General features: G+C 32.6%; 1 protein-coding gene across 4 annotated transcripts in view; it reads left to right on the top strand.

The window, feature by feature from the left end:
* Positions 1–20,901, top strand: part of RELCH (RAB11 binding and LisH domain, coiled-coil and HEAT repeat containing) — a 123,437-nt gene that overhangs the window by 63,254 nt on the left and 39,282 nt on the right. For all 4 annotated transcript variants that reach the window (XM_074279036.1, XM_074279037.1, XM_074279035.1 and 1 more), the window contains 7 exons: positions 7,345–7,435; positions 8,506–8,577; positions 13,511–13,651; positions 13,826–13,990; positions 15,854–16,001; positions 17,689–17,845; positions 19,234–19,357. In XM_074279036.1, coding sequence (XP_074135137.1) covers positions 7,345–7,435; positions 8,506–8,577; positions 13,511–13,651; positions 13,826–13,990; positions 15,854–16,001; positions 17,689–17,845; positions 19,234–19,357 — 898 coding nt within the window. The remainder of the gene's footprint in view (positions 1–7,344; positions 7,436–8,505; positions 8,578–13,510; positions 13,652–13,825; positions 13,991–15,853; positions 16,002–17,688; positions 17,846–19,233; positions 19,358–20,901) is intronic.

Here is a 20,901-nt window from a genome sequence, read left to right as displayed (position 1 = left end):
GATGATCTTTTCTCAATACTAATCTTTTTTAATGCTGTTGACCTCTTTCCTCTCCAGATAATCACTCCTCTTCTGAGTTTTATTTAAATAGCAATAAAGTCTTTCCTCCTTATCTCTTTGGCTAGATCTTCTTCCATGTCATGCCTCCCCTCTCTCCCAAAACTCTGTCCTTGACTAATCTTTTATTGTTTCTATATATTGTTTCTCTTGATGATTTTATTAGCTCCATGGGCATAACCATTATGTCTGTTCTAATGAGTCCCACTTCTATATTCCCAATCTCTCCCTTGGGCTTTAATTTCTCATCACCAGTCATTTACTGGACATTTCAGACTGGATGTCCTGGATACCTCTTAAACATTCAAAACAGAATTCATCGTAATCTTAGGTCAAACTTCTTCTGTTAGAGACCCCACTCTTCTTTCAATCTTTCAGGTTTGTAGCATTGTAGCATTAATACTATCCACACTTCCTTCCTCTCCTTCACTCTTCATAGTCAATAATTTGCTTTCCAACATATCTTGAATGTGACTTCTTCTCTACCCTTTCACAGTTCCCATATTAATTCAGGCCTTCATCTTCTCTTAACTAGATTATTATAATAGCATTCTAATTGTTCTTCCTGCCTCATATTTCTTTCACTTCAGTCCTTCTTCCACACATCTGTCAAGGTGATTTTTTTTTAGGTATAGATATGACCATGTCACTTCCCTGTCTGCCTATCTGATAACTTCTAGTAGCTTCTTGTAGCCATAACACACACGTGCGTGCGCGCGCACACACACACACACACACACACACACACACACTCATACATACTCTTTTTAGCTTTGGAAGCTCTTCATAACCTTTTCCCAACTTCTCTTTCATTGAACATCATTCTCACATGCTGCAGTCTAACTAATTTGGCCTTCCCTCCATTTTCACAAGACCTTCATTTCCTGTCTCCATTCTGGCTGTCTTTAATACCTAAGAGTCACTCAGTTTTTACCTCCATCTGAAAGACTCTTTTCTAGATGACCCTCAGGTGTCCTCTTTTATAGAAGCCCTTTCTAATTCTGATTTTTGGTGTCTTCTCTATCAAATTACCTTATTTTTAATATCTTTGTATTTATTTATTTTCTGTGTATGTGTATCCTTGTTGTCTTCCTCATTGGAATTTAAGCTCCTTGCAACTTACAATAACTAGCATTTATATAATACTATATAATAGGCACTGTGCTAAATGTTTTACGTTTTGATTCTCTGAACAATCCTGGGATATGGATGCTATTAATATCTTTTTTTTACAAATGAGAAACTGAGGCAAAAGAAATTGTGACTCAGTTCTTCCTGCCTTCAGTTCTAACACTCTATCCACTGTGCTACATAGATGCCAAATGCTTCATCATATTTATATTACTAGCACAGTGCCTGACATGACTCTTAATAAATGCTTCTTGATTGACATACTAGTGAATTGCCCTTTACCCTTATGGTTTCTCATTTCTGCACTATTTCCAGTTTCTTAATACCCTTCTTCAAATGTGAATCAGGACTTGATTCAATATTCAAGATGTGATCTGACCACACCAAAGTATAACAGGAACATTAACTACCTGAAATTTTAGATTTCATTAGTTTTCTTATTATAGCATACTTTTTTTTTCTATCAAACTTAAATTAAACTATAATTTTCTTCAGAGAAACCATTGTCTAGATTAAAATTTCTTAAACTGTGGTTCACAACCTCAAAGGGCGTTGCATAACTGAATGTGAGGATTGCAAAAAAATTGGCACCAGTAGAAGCTACCAAATATTCCATCAAAATTTATTTATTTACGTAAAAATAAGCACCTCCATCTCATTAGTATGCAATTTTGCTTTCATCTTTAATTAGTAGTAAAAGTATATGTATATCAAAGAGCTTTTAAAATAAATTTCTTTGATTTATTTCCAATAAATGTTTGGTTTATATGCTTATTTTATATACTGGTATAACCTGGACCCATGTAAAAATTCATATACATATATAAATTTGGGGGCAACATAGGATCACAAGTAAAAAAAGTTTTAAGAGATCCTTTTCTAGATTGGAAAAGGCCAGGCTGAGTAATTTATATTTTATACTGATCCATACTTCAGTGAGACACTGAAGTTTTTTTATAAGGTGATGAGACATGCAATCAGACTTGTACCTTAATGAATTTATTTTGATAACTATTTAGAAGATGGATTGGGGAAGGAGAAAAAGGAGAGAGAAAAATAATGAAGATAACTTTCTGGTACAGTAGCTACATGAATGGTTATGAATCAAATATAAAAGACAAAAGTTAGCAACTGATAGTATATAATCAAAATTTAAGAGAAAAGAGTCAAGAATCATTCTGATGCTATAAGCCTGGATGTCCTAAGAAAATAGGTGGTCCCTTCCATTAAAATAAAGAGGTTTGGGAGAAGAATAGATTTATGGAAGAAAATATTGGAACTTTTCTTTTTAAATGTTTCATTTGAGATGCAAATAAGACAAATATCCAAAAAGCATTTGGTAACATTGGAACATTTAAGACCTAGTTCAGGACTAAACACTCAGATTTGGCAGTCATTTGAATATACAAGAGGAAACTCCAGGAGTTGATGTTATTGCCAAGGGAGAGAACACTGAGAAAGTCAATCACAGCTTATTATGTGCCTGGCACTGTGTGTTGCTGCTGTTGTTTGTCTTTCATTCTTGAAGAGGACCGTGACATCAGGGTAGTGATGCCATGCCATGCAAGTGAATTGGATTTAAGGGAGAGAGGGCTATGCAAGATTACCTGCTTCATTTTCTTCTCTCGAACCATGTGGGTCCAGTGGCCAGACATAGATCAAGGCAACGGGAGATAGTCCTGGATGCCAAGGGAGATCTTAGTCTTTAACAGGTCTCAGTTTGACTGAGGCAACACCCATGTGTAATTAAGGTTGTACCTGGCACTGAGCTAAGGAGAGAAGACGTTGGTTCATCTTCTCGTCTTTTATTGACTCTCATTTTCTACAGTTTCTTTAAGATTAGAAATAGAAGTATGTCAGTGTCTATAAATAGTGAGGTAGTGCAATAGACAGAGTACAAGATATTTTCTCAGACTTCATATTATCCAAAAACCAGGCTATCCACTTTCAAAATCCTTGGCCAGAACTTTGGTCACCAGGTAATAGTTTTTCCTTCTATGTCAGATTTGTCTACTAAAGTGTAAAGGTGTTATGATTAGTGTCAGTGAAAAGAATGCCCATGCTGATGAAATCTCCAATTTTTTCAAGTACTGATGTATGAAATGCTTTCTTACTCTTTTTCTTTCCTCACTTATCTTGTTTTCAGTTTCCTCTTCAATATGTTTATCTGTTCCAGTTTGAAGAGATACAGAAAATGGAGAAATGGTAGAGAAAATGAAAGCAAAATAGTTGATTAGTTAGTTCTGCCTTAGTCAGCAGATATTTTCCTTCTTTATTCTTGCTCTTTCTCGGAACACCATTTTTTACCTAATATTTTTGTAAGCTTTAACACATTTCAATTAACTCATTTTAAAATGAGAATATGAAACCTCAAGAGAATTGATTTGCTTAAGATAAAACTGATATTTAAAAATCATGCTTTAAATTTAATTTAATTATTTTTTTTTTCTGGCTGACTGCATTTCAAATCTTTCAAGGTAATTTCTTTTGAGTAAATTTCTTTTTTTTTTTTTTTTTTTTTTTTTTTGGTGCTAAGGCAATTGGGGTGAAGTGACTTCCCCAGGGTCACACAGCTAGGAAGTGTTAAGTGTCTGAGACTAGATTGATTTCAGGCCCTCCTGACTTCAGGGCTGGTCCTCTATCCAGCCACCTAGCTGTCCCTAAGTTTCTTAAAACTTTCAAGACAACCTTCTTTTACACATCATATCTCAAGTAACCTTCACTGTACTTAATATATATTCTCTCTCTCCCTCCCTCCCTGTCTTCCTTTCCCTCTCCTCTCTCCATTATATACCATGTTGGCATCTTTTTAAGGTTTAGAAAGCCTCAAAAAAAAAAAAAAATCCTCCCTATAGCCATTCACTTCATCATGAGGCATCCTGCAAAGAGAGGGAGACAGTATAGGGGTTCACCACAAAGTCCTAGAAACACAGTATCCTTTATTGCAGTTTGCTGCCTAGTGTCCTCTTTGACATCCTGTTGATGCTACTTTCTTATTGCCTGATTTCTATGTTGTATTTGTGGTAACCTTCAAGTGGCAGCCTAGTGATGTGATCACACAATATGCTGGCTGCTTACTGTTCTAGTAAACCCATGATTAATGATTTCTGTGGGGCTCAGAGATAGAGAGAGGCAGGTTTGGGCTAGAGTAGACTCAGGGAAACGATCAGAATCCCATCATCATCATCTCTTGCCAAAGATAAAGAGATAGAAAAATTCGACATAAAATTCAGCTAGCCCTTTTAAAGCTTTAAGTCAGCATATTCAAGTATGATTGCATTTGGGAAATTTCACAAGCATTTTCAATGATCTCAAGCTACTCCCTAGAGCAGATTCATCTTTTATTTTAAATAAGAATGTTGTAAATCTTGGAGCATTATAGGCTCTTAAGTAATCAGTAATGACTTTCATGTAGCATAAAGACACAGGATGGAAAATGATAATAAGTTACTTAACTCATACTTAATAGTACATAAAGATTTGAAAAATGTTTTATACACATTATCTAAATAACTTTATCCCTTCTTTAAAGATTAGGAAGCAGTAGCCAAAAGAAATAAGCTGAATCGATCATGATCTTAGGTTAAATAGCTAAGTTTCAGGTGCTAGATTCAAACTCAGGTCTTGTATTCTACCATGAAGTAGGATACTGGATCTTGGGTAAATCCTTTAACATTTTTGGTCCTCAATTTCTTCATCATCAGAATGAAGAAGTTTGACTAGATGATCACTTAAGGCCCCCTGCACTTCTAAATCTGTGGCTTTATAAAGTGCTAATACTTTAAGGAATATTAGGAAATATATTGATCAGAGATCACATGGATTTATGTAATTGGGTTTGTTGTTTGGGATCTGATTCAATTTTTTTGAACCTTCAAGGTATTTTCTGGCATTGATGATAGTGACAACAAATTGATATATTATATAAAAATATTTGGCTAAAAGTGAAGGCAATGGGCATATTAAACTCCTGAAAAAAAAAAAAAAGTGGAACTATACAGAAGAAAGAAGATACATTATGGACAGTATATGTGAGTGGAGGAAATGGATCAGTGTTGACAGCTATAGGTTTAATTAACACTTTCCTACCTAGCAATTTTGTTAGGAATGGGATTAGGAAAATGAAGATACTCCAATCTGTCATATTTACTACATCCGCATTTGTTAAGTGATAATATTTAGATAATATCTAAAATACTCATTAAGCCATCAGTGATCATATACAAAATGCCTGATATCACAAATATTTAGAGATATTTAAATTAAAGCAACTCTCCAATTCTATCTCACACCTATTATAATGACAAAGTTAATAAAAGGAAAATACAGAAAATGACAGATTCATCCTATAGGATTGTAGGGAGGAGATAGAATAATGTACCATTGTTAAAAAGTTGAACTGGTCTAGCCGTTCTGGAAAACAGTGTGGAACTATGCCCAAGAAGTTATTAAACTGCATACTCAGTGACCCACTTGTAGGTTGCTACCCCAAAGAAATTAAAGAGAGATATAACTTATATGTACAAAAACTGTTTCTAACAGCTCTTTTTGTGGTGGCAATGAACTAGAAAGTAAGGGAATACTTATCAGTTCTGAAGTGGATAAGAAAATTTGGATAGATATGGAATGCCATTGTACTGTAAGAAATTATAAAGGGGACAGTTTCAGAGACACTTGGGAAGACTTGAATAAAGAAAATGAGCAAAACTAGGACATTTTGTACAGTGAAATTGTGAAAAACAAAACAAAAATAACTTTGAAAGACATAAGAACTAATCTGTTCAGTAATCAATAGCATTCCAGAGGACTCATGATGAGACATGTTACCCACTTCCTGATCAGAAAGTGATGAACTCAGGGCAGTTTGAGACATGATTTTTGGACATGGACAACACATGAATTTGTTTTCTTAGACTATGCATACTTGTTGCATAGGTTTCTTGTTGTTGTTGGGAAGATGGGGTAGAAGCCAAAAAAAAAAAAAAATTGGATTTCTTTAAAAAGATTTTTAATTTTTAAAAAAAGCACAATTTGACTAAATGAATTATTAAAACTATTGTCGATTGTGATCACCAATTCCAAAATCCAGTCACTTGTCAAATCCTGTCTTTTTTCCCTTTCTGTCTTCTGATACTGCCACTACTGTGTTGCATGCCCTCATTATCTCTCTTCTAGACTATTGGATTAACTTTGCTGACTGGTCTTTCCCCACTCCAACCTCTTCCACTCAATTGCAAAATAATCTTCCTAAAGTACAGGTCCAGCCATATCATTTTCCTCTTCCCTTCCCTTCCCCCTAAACTCAGTAAATTCCAGTGACTCCTTATTACCTCTAAGAAAAAATATAAAATCCTCTCTTTGACTTTTAATGCTGTTTATCATCTTGCTCTTCATCATATAGCCTGTGAACCAGAATCATTTGCCACCTTTCCATATAATACTGCATCTCCTTAATCCAGACATTTTCACCAACTATCTCCTGCCTGGAGTTCTCTATCCTCATCTTCCTATCTTTCCTGGATTCTTTTTAAGTCTCATCAAAAATCCCAACTTCTATAAGAAACTTTTTTGACCTCTCCTTAATGCTCATGCCCTCCCTTTGATGATTATATCTAATTTTATCTTGAATATTTCTTGTTTGCAAAGAAATGTCTCTCCCATTATGTTGTGAATTCCTTCAGAATAGGTGTTATTCTTTTTGTTTTGTCTTTTGCCTTTCTTTGTATTCTCAGTGCTTAGCATCATGCCTGGCACATAGTGAGCACTTTAATAAATGCTGGTTGATTGACTAATCAAAAAACACAAACTGTGTTTGAATGAGACTCTGAATGGTTTTTCATAGTGGATATAGAAACACTGGGCATTTCATATAACCATAGAATCCTCAAATCCTAAAATTTCATCCAACTTTTTCACTCTATGCAGAAGTTCCTTCTGTAACATTTCTGATCATTCAACTTTTAAACTGTTCCAGTGACAAGAAGCTCACTATTTCATGAAGCTGCCTGTTCCATTATTGGAATATTCTACTATAAACTTCTTTCTCATATTGAAATAAAATCTATGTCTTCATATTTTCAACTTTCTGGTCTAGTTCTGCCTAGTGGAATCAATATACCATTTCACATATTTCCATCTTTTGATTTGTACTTTCAGACAGATGATACTGACTGGTTGTGTTGCATTTGCACGCCATGTTGGACCAACACGTGTAGAAGCTGAGCTTTTGCCACAATGTTGGGAACAGGTAATTAGCTGTGTTGGAGTTTTATTTATTATTATGTTTCTATAATTATTTACATGAGATTTAGTAATTATATGCCCTTCTATCACAGAATAATTTTTGAATAGACAGTAATTGTCCTGAGTTCTTTTCATTATGAGTACAAATACAAAGCAAAACTTCTTTAAAATGAGTTAGATATGATTAGAACCAAACACCACTGTGATGAACCTAGCTCTATCAAAGTAATATAAATCAATGTTTATAAACGCCATAAAAACTCACCTTTAACACCTACTACCCCTTTTTTTTCTGACTCTTACAGGAATACCAAAGAGGCAACTATACAATACTAAGGGCTATTTTATATTTTTTTAATTTTATGAATTTCTAAGGCCAAAAATTTTTTCACCTCACAATCATTAGTAATGAACTTTTCCATAGTGAACTAGTCTGGTCTTTTAATAGTGGATACAATCTGACCCTGGAATCTTACTCTCAAAAATAAAAAGCAAAAAATAAAAAACTCTTGAGCAAACAACCCCTAAAGCCTAAATATATTCTATAATATTTAGTAACAGAACTTTCTTTTTAAGGACATTACTAGATTTCCCCATTTTACTAAGAGAGCAGAGAGTGAATACATCTTAGTTCTATTCCCAATTTTGCTGAAACTCCTTAATCTCTAATTTAAGAATATCTAATAATCCAGGCCTCTTTCTACTTTCTAAATCCTGTGATCATATGAAGTGTCACCATGGGTTCCTCTTGAATCCAGTTTCTTTGTTAAATTTTTTTTAAATTTAGTTCTTTCTCTCTAAAGTTTTTCATAGGTTCATAGGCCAGCAATTGGAAAGTCTTAGCCTATTCAAAAGTGAATAATACAAATTTTAGTGAAAATCAGTTACAAAAATAACTAGCATACAAAGAAAGTTCAATTACCTGTTAAATTAATCTTATAAAGCATATGTGAATTCTGTATATCATAATAATTTAAAATTAAACTTAGAGATATATCAAAAAATTCACTAACCTGTAGTGAAAAGTGAAAGCTTATCACTCATTGTTTCTTCCCTTGCATTTTATTGCTCTAGATTAATCACAAATACCCAGAAAGACGACTTCTAGTGGCTGAATCCTGTGGAGCCTTAGCACCTTACCTTCCTGTAAGAATTTTTATTTTTATTTTTCTTAACAAATCTCTGTACTTGGATAATAGTCCTTTGATATCACCATAAATCATTGATTTGCAAGTATTTGTAACAAATAATTGCTTGTGGATTCTGATCTTGACTCCTTTAGCTCATTTCTTTAGGAGAAATAAAAATGAAACCAGAGAGAAAAGATCCATATGACAATAGTACCAAGAACTATGATCTAAGAAGATTTTATTACTAAAACATTTTTTTTAATTTGCTTAAATTGAAAATATACTAATATGTTTTTTCTTCTTGTTTTTTAAACATAGCTTTTTATTTTCAATATACCTGCAAAAATAGTTTTCAAAACTCACCCCCTGTAAAACCTTGTGTTTTAAATTTTTCTCTCTCCCTTTTGACAATAAGTAATCCAATATGTGTTAAACATGTACAGTTATTCTAGATGTATGTCCACAAGAAAAATCAGGATAAGAAGAGAAAAACAAAAAGCAAGCAAACAACAAAAAAGATGAAAAAACTATGTCCTGATCTACATTCAGTCCTGACAGTCCTCTTTCTGGATGCATTCATTGTTGAAAAGAATCAGATCCATCAGAATTGACAAACTGATAAATTTTTGAAAAATTCTCAAAAGGGCTGAAATTCAAAGGGTAGCTAAATCAGTCTGGAAATTCAACTTATTTAAATCTCTAAGAATTCTGATTAATTTAGATTCAATTATGCCATTATTTAATATTAGAGAAAAGACATAGTTCAAAGAAAATAAAATTTAAAATGGTCTGAATAGGTCTAAGGGAGTTTATTCTATTATAGCACAGCCTAATTGCACTACAAATTTCTTTTAACATTCAGACAATACAGTCTCCTGTACGATCACCTAGTTATGAGGTAAATCTACAGAAATCTCATTTTTTTAATAAGGGGAAAACAGTCATAAGTTAAGAGAAACAAACTTGGCTTTAAAGAGAACTACTTTTCTACCTTCAAATAGAAATAGGGCTGGAAAAGTGTTATTGTAGCAAACTTCTTAGGCACTATAGTGATGCAGAAACTTTAGGATCAAAATGTAATTAAGTTCCCACATAAGAGCTTATAAGGAATGGGAACAATTATTTCAACTGTAAATAAAAATTCCTTTTGTTTTCATTAGGGATTGGGAAAGCATTGATAATAACTAAAAATTTGGATGATACTCCAAATTGTATATAATTCTACCTAAGTATTTTGGTTTACATAAAACTCTCAATGATTAAACCAAGGATTCTGAGAAGTATTTCACAGGCTTCAAATGGATTCCTACTCTAATGAACTTCACTATATATCTATATCTTATCATTCATTGAGTCTTAGTATATTTTTAAGAAAGCTCACTTTTTCTGCTTTGATTTGATCATGAGGTGATAATAATCAAGTTTAGCCAAAAAAAAAAAAAAAAAAAAAAAACCAGAAGAAACTAAAACTGAGTTGAAATTCAAACATTTTAATAAATGGCCAAATTTTAATAATAATGAGTCAGTATGGCATGGTGGATAAAAAAGCCATCCTTTAAGGCAGGACAATCTACATTCGAATTCTACCTCTTAAATTGTTATCTTTAGGACCCTTGACAAGTCATCTCAGTGCCCATTACTTAGCTGCCTTAATTGGAAGGAGTATCTATGCCTGGTTTCCTATACCAGTGGATTCAGAGATCCATAACTCTAGCAAATTAATAATAATAATATTAGTAATACATAGAGTAAAATTATGTTGGTAATTCCTTTTCCTGAGATGGCATGATAGTTAAAATAGCCATATAAAAACTTTAAAAAAAAAAACCAAAACTTTTAAATAGTGGATATTATAAGATATTTCAAAATTATTAGAACCAGTATCTTAACCAGTTAAAAACAAAAAAAGCTAGAATATCAAGGAGTAGCATTATGATTTCTGGCTATTAGAACTTAAAGGAATAGCTATACTCAAGTAAGAAGTTATCTGAGTATTTACACTCATTCCCCTCATGTCTATATTCAAAAGAGAGAAGGGTTTCTTTGGGAATGAGACATGTTTCCATTATGAGGCATGATACCATTAGCATAAGTCTCAGGAAACTCCTACCAATGCATATCAGTCTTGAAATTTAATTTTTTTTTTTTTATTTAAATTTTAAAAAAATGTTTTTCTCCTTCCTCCCCACCCCCATTGAGGAAAAAAGAGAAAAATAAAAACTTTTAAGCAAATTTGCATAATCAAGCAAAACAATTTCCTGCATTATCCATTTCCAAAAATATGTGTTATTTTGAAGCCTAAGTCCATTGCTTCTTTCTCAGGAGGTAGTCATCATAGGTCTTCTGAAATCAGTTTATCAGAGTTCTTAAGTGTTTCAAAATGCAACTTAGTCTCTTCAAGAATTCCCAGATTTATATAGTCAGTATGCTTTAGAGGTAAAACTTGAATCTAGGCCTTCCTAACTCTGTGTGCTAGTCCATATCATAACTTTTTCTCCTGGTTGTATTTTTAGGTCGCTACTTTTATCTTCTGTTTTTTCAAAAACAAGAGGAGAATCTTTGTAATTTCCTCATAATTTGCATACCTCAAACTTCATAATTTTTTCCTGTAGGCAATTTTTTTCTAGGATTGAAAGAGAATCATTCACATTTTCACTTTCTCAACTGTCAATAGTATAAAATATTTGGGAATCTATCTACCAAAGGAAAGTCAGGAATTATATGAGCAAAATTACAAAACACTTACCACAAAAATAAAGTCAAATTTAAATAATTGGAAAAATATTAAGTGCTCTTGGATAGGATGAGTGAAAATAATAAAGATGACAATACTCCCTAAACTAATCTATTTATTTAGTGCTTTGCCAATCAGACTCCCAAGAAACTATTTTAATGACCTAGAAAAAATAGCAACAAAATTCATATGGAAGAACAAAAGGTCGAGAATTTCAAGGGAATTAATGAAAAAAAAAATCAAATGAAGGCAGCCTAGCTGTACCTGATCTAAAGTTATACTATAAAGCAGCATTTACCAAAACCATTTGGTATTGGCTAAGAAATAGACTGGTTGATCAGTGGCATAGGTTAGGTTCACAGGACAAAATAGTGAATAACTATAGCAATCTAGTGTTTGATAAACCCAAAGATCCCAACTTTTGAGATAAGAATTCATTATTTTACAAAAACTGCTGGGAAAACTGGAAATTAGTATGGCAGAAATTAGGCATGGACCCACACTTAACACCACATACCAAGATCAGATTAAAATGGGTCCATGATTTAGACATAAAGAATGAGATCATAAATAAATTAGAGGATCCTAGGATAGTTTACCTCTCAGACTTGTGGAGGAGGAAGGAATTTTTGACCAAAGGAGAACTAGAGATCATTATTGATCACAAAATAGAAAATTTTGATTACATCAAATTAAAAAGCTTTTATGCAAACAAGATTAGAAGGGAAGTAACAAATTGGGAAGACATTTTTACAGTTAAAGGTTCTGATAAAGGCCTCATCTCCAAAATATACAGAGAATTGACTCTAATTTATAAGAAATCAAGCCATTCTCCAATTGATAAATGGTCAAAGGATATGAACAGACAATTTTCAGATGATGAAATTGAAACTATTTCCACTCATATTGAAAGAGTGTTCCAACTCACTATTGATCAGACAAATGCAAATTAAGACAACTCTGAGATACCACTACATACCTGTCAGATCGGCTAAGATGACAGGAAAAAATGTTGGAGAGGATGTGGGAAAACTGGGACACTGATGCATTGTTGGTGGAGTTGTGAAAGAATCTAACCATTATGGAGAGCAATCTGGAATTCTGCCCAAAAAGTTATCAAACCATGCATACCGTTTGAGCCAGCAGTGCTACAACTAGGCTTATATCCCAAGGAAATACTAAAGAAGGGAAAGGGACCTATATGTGCCAAAATGTTTGTGGCAGCCCTTTTTGTAGTGGCTAGAAACTGAAAAATGAATGAATGTCCATCAATTGGAGAATGGTTGGGTAAATTATGGTATGAGAACGTTATGGAATATTATTGTTCTGTAAGAAATGACCAGCAGGATGAATACAGAGAGGCTTGGAGAGACTTACATGAACTGATGCTGAGTGAAATGAGCAGAACCAAGAGATCATTATACACTTGAACAACGGTACTGTATGAGGATGTATTCTGATGGAAGTGGATATCTTTGACAAAGAGAAGATCTAACTCAGATCCAATTGATCAATGATGGACAGAATCAGCTACACCCAGAGAAGGAACACTGGGAAATGAGTGTAAACTGTTTGCACTTTTGTTTTTCTTCCCAGGTTATTTTTACCTTCTGAATCCAATTCTTCCTGTGAAACAAAAACTTTGATTCTGCATATATATATATTGTATCTAGGATATACTATAATGTATTTAACATGTATGGGACTCCCTGACATCTAGGGGAGAGGGTGGAGGGGAAAATTTGAAACAGAAGGGAGTACAAGGGATAATGTTGTAAAAAATTACCTATGCATATGTACTGTCCAAAAAAAGTTATAATTATAAAATCAATTAAAAATTTTTTTTCATTTTCTAGCTGACATATAAATAGTAACAGGATCCTGAAGTTACTGCTGCCCATTTATAACAGCAACCATTTATTTTCCTTTCCTGTATTAATTTATATAGCATTATGATACAATAATATTGAAAAATTGTGAAAAGTCACTACTTACCGTACCACAATTAGAAAGTACTACAGTTGTATAAAAATCTGTGTGTGTGTGTGTGTGTGTGTGTGTGTGTGTGTGTGTGTGTGTGTGTGTGTGTATAATGAGTGTGATGTTATTCAAGGAGGGGGAAAAAAAACTTCAGCCAATAAAGTCATAGTTCACAGCTCTATGAATACATACAGTTGGATGTAAATATCAAGAATATACTTATTTTTACTTGCAGAAAGAAATCCGTAGCTCCTTGGTTCTCTCCATGTTGCAGCAGATGCTAATGGAAGATAAAGCAGATTTAGTACGAGAAGCTGTAATCAAAAGCCTTGGTATTATTATGGGATACATTGATGATCCAGATAAATACCAACAGGTATACTTTTAGATTGAAAATTATTTTCTTTGGTTATTATGAAAGAGGTTTTTTCCCCAAGTCTCAGATAATATTTGAAATATTTGATTTAATCTGTGTTCTTAATCAATTTAAGGCATAAGTTTTACTTTATTTTTCCTATCATCAAATGTTATTCCCATCTGCTTTTAATAGGGTTTTGAACTTCTGCTCTCAGCCTTGGGTGATCCCTCAGAAAGAGTAGTTAGTGCAACACATCAAGTATTTTTACCTGCCTATGCTGCTTGGACGACAGAGCTTGGAAATTTGCAGTCTCATCTTATTCCTACACTTCTAAATAAAATTGAAAAACTTCTCAGGGTAGGTGATTTAATTACTCAATTTTTTTAATGGAAGCTTAACATATAGTTAGTAAAGAACATTTCATAGAATGTATTAATTATATATATATATATATATATATATATATATATATATATATATATATATATATATATATATATATATATATATATATATATATATATATATATTCAACTCTCCTTAGTAAACTGACTGACCCAGTCCTCTTCTCAGCTGTTCTTTAATTGTTCACTTCCCAAATAACTTCTGTATCACTCCTCAGCTGCAAGATTCTCTTACTAGAATGGAAGTGTTTTATACTTGGACATTGTGAAATGAGTTGTTTCTAAGCCTTGTTAGTTGATAAAGATAATATACTTTTTACTGCACTAGATTACTATTTTAATGCAGTATTTTATTCTCATTTTTAAAATTTATTTTTTCACTCTTACTATGTAATGAGAAGTAAAAAATAGTTGGGATTAATTTCTGGACTACTTTTATGTCAAGATCTCTAGGATATCTTCCAGAAGTGGTGTAATGATTTCCTTTCAGTTTAAATAGTTTTATTAGTAAGTATTTGTCTATTTCCATTATTTATATTTTAGAGGTTAGACTGTCCTCCCCAATCCATAAAGAATAATTCTTCTCTCTTCCTCCTTTACACCTTGCTGAATGCAAAGAACAATAAAGGTTAAGTTAATCCTGTCTTGGGTTAAGAAAAGTGTGTTGCCATCCTTATAGCTCATATGTATAGAGTTCTTTACACTTTCTATACAGCAATCCTTGTGATATAGATAAGGATATTAACCCTGTTTTTTAGTGGATAATTCTGAGGCTCAACAGGGATGACAGGTGTGTAACTGTAGTCTTTTTCCAACAATGAGTCAGCAACTTGAACTGGGTTTAAAAATCAGGTTGTCTAATTCTAATTCGATTATTCTCTTTACTCTGCCATGTTGTGGAATTAGATAGGAGAAATTGTAATGCATACTTATTTAAAATATAGGATATAGTTTTGGGCTTTTTTTCTTTTAATATTTGAAACCTGTGTTAACAGGATTCCTGTAAGGTTCTTTTATTAAGTATCTGATCATAGATAATTGGAACTACCTAAACTTCTGTTTTCAAAATTTTATTATTTAGAATTAGTTATCTTATCTCCCAAAAACATTATTTATTTAAAAAAAAAAAAAAAAAAAAAACCTAGCACCTGGTAACTTTAGAATTTTAATTTTTGTCTCATACGAGATGATTCCATATTCAGCTTTTCAGTTTTAGAAACCTAATTTACTATATTTAGGACAGTAGAATATCTTTTCACTTGAGTTAACTCTTACATGTATATTCGTAGTATATTTTTGTAAGCTTTCATACATTTTCATATACAATGATTCTTTTCCTCCAGGCGCTTACATCTCTTTGTATGACAGTTACTTTTTCCCCATTTTTTACTTTTTTCTTTTCTCTCTGGTTCCTTCTTTTAAAAATTTTCTTCACTTTTTAGTACAGTGCTAACAAATATTATATGTCAGCAAATTAATAGATGATCAACAGGAAAAGGAAACTATTTTACTTGAAAAGTTTCGCAATTACAAGATATTCTTTGACTTGTCTCAAATTCTGCTGCCTAAATTGTGGAAGAATTCCAAAAAATGAAACCCCCACAAATATCCTTCAAGATATTAAAATCTATTTAATACTGTTTTTCTGAGCAAAGAATGGTTTTATTGCCTTTATACCACTTCGTGCTTTGACACATCTAGAAGTGCAGAAAAAGCTTTGTGGATATCTTGTTTGAGAATTATAGTGTAAATTTGTAAAAATGTTCTGTTTGTAAGGTGATTTCCAAAGACTAAAATTACCTTCCTTGTGTTTCAGGAAGGAGAGCATGGACTGGATGAACATAAGCTTCATATGTATCTTTCCGCCTTGCAGTCCTTGATTCCTTCATTGTTCGCATTGGTGCTACAGAATGCACCTTTCTCAAGCAAAGTGAAGCTCCAAGGTGAAGTGCCACAGATTGAAGGTATTGAACTTAATAGATTTTGGGAGAAAGATATATATTATTAAAAACCTAATATCTCAAGTAATTATTGCTTAAATATTCCAGAAGTCACTCTTGTTATTTTTTAATGTATGAGTGGTGTGTGATTCTATGGTCATAGAATATTTAAAGTTTATGGCTTCATCATGGATAGATAAGCCTCTTTATATTTTTTCATAATTTCTTTTTATTCTTCTCATAAAGTCACCATTGCACCACTAAATTAGATTTGTGTTTCTCATTTGGACAGTTTAGTTCCCTTCCATTAATAATATATCTGAGTCTGAAAAAGTTCATTTGATTTTTCTTGGTACCATGTTGAGAGGCGTATAGTAATTTCTTCTTTCCTTCTTCTTTCCCTGCCTATATCTTCTTATGTTCAGTAAGATATGGGAGGAGAAAAAAATGTTATTGTGTCATTCTATGTGATTTGAGTTAATATATAAGTAGATTCAATAATAGGTTGGTCAGAGTAGTTTCCAGAGGTTTTTCCCTCTTTCTCCACCTCCAAAGTAACATATTTTAGTTGAAGCACATTTTAAAAGTTCAAAAGATATTGCCAATACTTCCTCTAAAGATAAGGTCCTTATTCACCTTTAAAAAAAAAAAAAAAAAAAAAAATATTGGAGTGAAATTTTAGTCAGAGAATAAGAAGTACATGAAATGAAAAAAAGACCCTTTATTTAGATCTTTTTCACTGTTATACAAAGGGAGCTCCAGGTCATTCAGAGGTTATGCCATGTGGCAATTTCCATCTCCTCTGAACCTCTTCTTTGATTGGATAACTTGTTGGAGCTATAGCAGTGCAGAGACACTCAGATCTTCCCAAATGAGTCCACAGTTAGGTTCATTCACACTTCACCTATCAATTTTGTTGCTGATGCCAGTGTAGGTAAGATAGATAAGAAGAGTCCCTCTTATCTCCCTCACAAATGCTCTGATATACATGCATTTTTAAAACTTTTTATCATTCAACAAATATTTGTAGTATTAAGGATCAATACAATCTTTGTTTTTGGATTTTATTTGGCTAACTAATAATATCAAATGTCAATAAGTTTGACATTTTCTAGGCTCCAGCTTCTTAAACTCTGGTTTGTGACTCCATATAGGGTCTCATAATTAAATGTGGGGAGTCACAAAAGTATCATTTATTATCAGCAAATGTTTGATTTGTATACCTTTTTAATATATCTACATATCTGGGGTTACTTTAAAACTTTCTTGGACAAAAAAGGGTTTGTGAGTGGAAAAAATGTAAGAAGACTAGATAACCAATCATTAGTCATCAAAGGACCATTTACCTATAGACTAATGTTCACATAATTTCAAATTTATTTTGTTGTTCAGATTTCAGACTTATTTGTTTAACTGTGTCTCTCATTCCAATGTAGACTAAAAATGACATATGAATACCATGTGGATAAAATGCATTTAATAAATATGTGTCTGAAGTTATGCCAAAATAAATTATTATAATATGTAGAAATTCCCACTTTCATTTTTAAAATTTATATTTATAATAGGAAATGTAATATATAGCACTGAAAAAAGTTAATGGAAATGTTTTTCCTCCTTGTAAAAAAAAAAAAAATTGCATCTAAACCCCTGAGTTCATATTCACTTCTTTCATATTATTTTTTGTGTGTGTGGCTTTTTTCATTTATAGTGACTAGGTTCCCTCGTCCTGTGTCACCTCTTCAGGATGTGGCCACCATCATTGGGAGTCGTGAGCAATTAGCTGTGCTGCTACAACTTTATGACCATCAACTTGAGCATGAGGGTACAACAGGCTGGGAGAGCTTACTCTGGGTAGTGAATCAGCTGTAAGTTTGTCTGTTTCCACTGTTTCTTCTTCTTCTTCTTTTTTTTTTTTTTTTTTTTTTTTTGCTGAAGCAATTGGGGTTAAGTGACTTGCCCAGGGTCACACAGCTAGAAGGTGTTAAGTGTCTGAGGTCAGATTTGAACTCAGATCCTCCTGACTTCAGGGCTGGTGGTCTATCTACTACACCAACAAGCTGCCCCTCCACTAAGTTTCAACATAATATTCTCCCCTTCATCCCAAGAAACTTCAACCCAGAAAGTGGTGAAATCTACTTGTTTAAGTCCATTAGTTTTCCCTCCCTCTAGCTAAAAAAGTAAAATGACTAGATTATTCAGAAGTGAAGTAGATAATCATGAATTTAAGAATAGCCTGAAAATCTGGACTAGATATCACCCACTCAGGTGACTTTTTTTTTTTTTTTTTTTTTTTTTTTTGGCACATCAAAGAACAATTTCTAAGCAAATTTTTAGCTAGTTTCACACTACTCATAATTAGATTTTTCAGGATCCAAATCTACAATCATCACTAGTCAAAAGGCCCTTGATGTTCATGATGTAGTAAATTTTCCTTTATTTTTAAAAATCAGACATCTTAAAATGCTTCAAGCTTTGCAAAAAAAAAAAAAAAAATTTTTAACTCCACCACCAAAGGATGTTAGACCCAAACTTAATTAAAAAGTTGGTTAAAGCATGCCCTTTAAAATATTGCTTGTTAATTTTTTGAAAACATAATGTGATGTGAAACAAGATTATAGGGGGCAATTCTAGTCATAAAACCAGTGTCCTAATTGGCCAATCAACTTAATATTGATAGTAAAGATTATTATTGCTTCCTATTAGAATTTATGATGAATTCTTATTGTTATTGCAAAATGATGTTGATTACCTTAAGTGGGAAGGCCTCTGTTGATTTATGGATGTCTTCGTTTTTTTGTCTGTGAAGATGTTATATTATCATACCAGTTAGGCACTCTTGATTTATTTTTCTAGTAGTTTTATGCATGAACTAAACTTGCAACCTTGGTATTCATTGGAATCATAGTAGACTGGGTTAAGTTATAGATAGATGAATGAATGAATGGGATGCTTAAGAATAACAGCTATCAAAATAAATGGTACAAGAAGTTTGTGGGATGGGTAGGCATGAATGAGTTGCTGCCTTCATCAGTGGAGGGAATACCTAACACTGATAAATTCTAAAGCACTTTTAAGTGGTCCAGGACTAAACTAAGCCACTTTCCCTTTCATTATGCTATCAGAAGTAAAATGAGAAGTGGGATAAAATTGTAGAGACAAAGGTACAATATTTCATCTCTCATTTTAGCAAGGAAACAGAACATGATTTATAATACATGTTTTGGGTTTTTTTTTTTTCCTTTTCTATATTCAGGTTACCACAACTCATAGAAATAGTTGGTAAAATCAATGTTGCTTCAACTGCCTGCGTCCATGAATTCTCCAGATTTTTCTGGCGCCTGTGCCGAACATTTGGGAAAATATTTACAAACACTAAGGTAATAACTTGTTTTCTATGAATTCTAGCTGTAGAAAAATAGATGAGCCCTTTATTACATTTCTCTGTTAATGTGTCCTATGTTTTTATAGGAAAATAAAATGCTTTATACATCTATCCTAAAATGACTTAGTTTTCAATCTTAGCATATATTTCAGACTTAGGAATAGTTCTATACCCAGTTGGACCCTGAAAGATTTTCCAGATATTGGAATGCTCAAATTAAAGTACCCACACCAAGTTTTTGAGATGATATTGATATAATACTCTTAGGAACTGTTTACTCAGAATTCTTTGATTGCAGATTAGATGTAATTATGCATCGTGATACCTTTAAATAGAAGCCCTTTATATACCTTTGATTTCAGTGGAGACAAATAATTGCTATCAGTACAAACTTAATATCTAAATTAATTTTATGATCATTGCTGCTTATCAAGTAAGATTTTTTTAGATATTAAAGTTATATTTCCTTAGCTCCTAAATCCTAATTTAATAAAAATAATTTCATTTGCCTAGTTCTTTTAAAGAAACATTTTTTAACTAACCAATTATTAAATAGTCTTAAATAAAGAAGAAATGTAGCATAGTGTTGATTGACCCTAGATCAGAAAGATCTGAGTTCTCTTTCATACATACTGGCAGGGATTTGGACAAATAATCACTTAATCTCTCAGTGCCACAGGCAGTTCTTAAACTGTAAATTGCAGAGTATTTGAAGATATATATGTATGGAGATAATTTGCTCCAGGAGAGTTCCCTTATGCCAAAAATTTCATAAATCTTAACAAAAAAGAAATACAGAATGATATTAAATTAGATTTTACATATTAAAAATAATAAATGTTTAAATGATGTTTTTCTCTAAAATTCAGAACACTTCTTATTTTTAAACAGACTTTTTAAGGGAAGCATCATAGTTTAGTGGAAAGAGTCATTTAATTTGTTGAGAATTTAGTTTTCTTCATCTGTAAAAATCCTTAAGTTTCTGTGGTTAAATTTTTTACAATTGTCTGGAATCTTGGATTTTTAAGACCATCTGATTCATCTTTAACAAGTAATGATTTTTCAGAATTTCTGAAAGCAACTTTTATCAAACTCTTGATATTCAGCATTGGGTTAGGTAACTTGAATCAGCTAGATTGCTTGGCCACTCTTCTTCAACTTAAGGTCATCCCCAATGATAACTGTTCTTGTCTCAACTCTGCTTTATATAAGTGCCTGAGCCCCTGTTAATCTTCATTACCCCTAGACACTTATCAGCACCCAGCTCTTAGGCCAACTTGGCCATATTGCCAACCTACTTTCTACCCATCCTATCCTGAAATAGTTTGCTTCTTTGTGCTGAGTCTAGCTGATACAAGAAAATAGGTTGATTAGAAAAGGTATTGTGAAACAGTTTGGGGGAATGGGGTATTTTAATTCAGAAGTAGCAGAATGGAATTAAAGTTACTTATATTATTCATCTTTACCTTGTTCTTTCATTTCTCTCCTTTTCATCTAACCACTAATCTAAATCTTTGAAAATACTACTTAATTAGAGTT

Source organism: Sminthopsis crassicaudata, chromosome 1 (assembly GCF_048593235.1).
Source record: "Sminthopsis crassicaudata isolate SCR6 chromosome 1, ASM4859323v1, whole genome shotgun sequence".
NCBI classification, from domain to species: domain Eukaryota; kingdom Metazoa; phylum Chordata; class Mammalia; order Dasyuromorphia; family Dasyuridae; genus Sminthopsis; species Sminthopsis crassicaudata.
The sequence above is the reverse complement of the archived record's forward strand: the minus strand, read 5'-3'. Positions and strand labels throughout refer to the sequence as shown.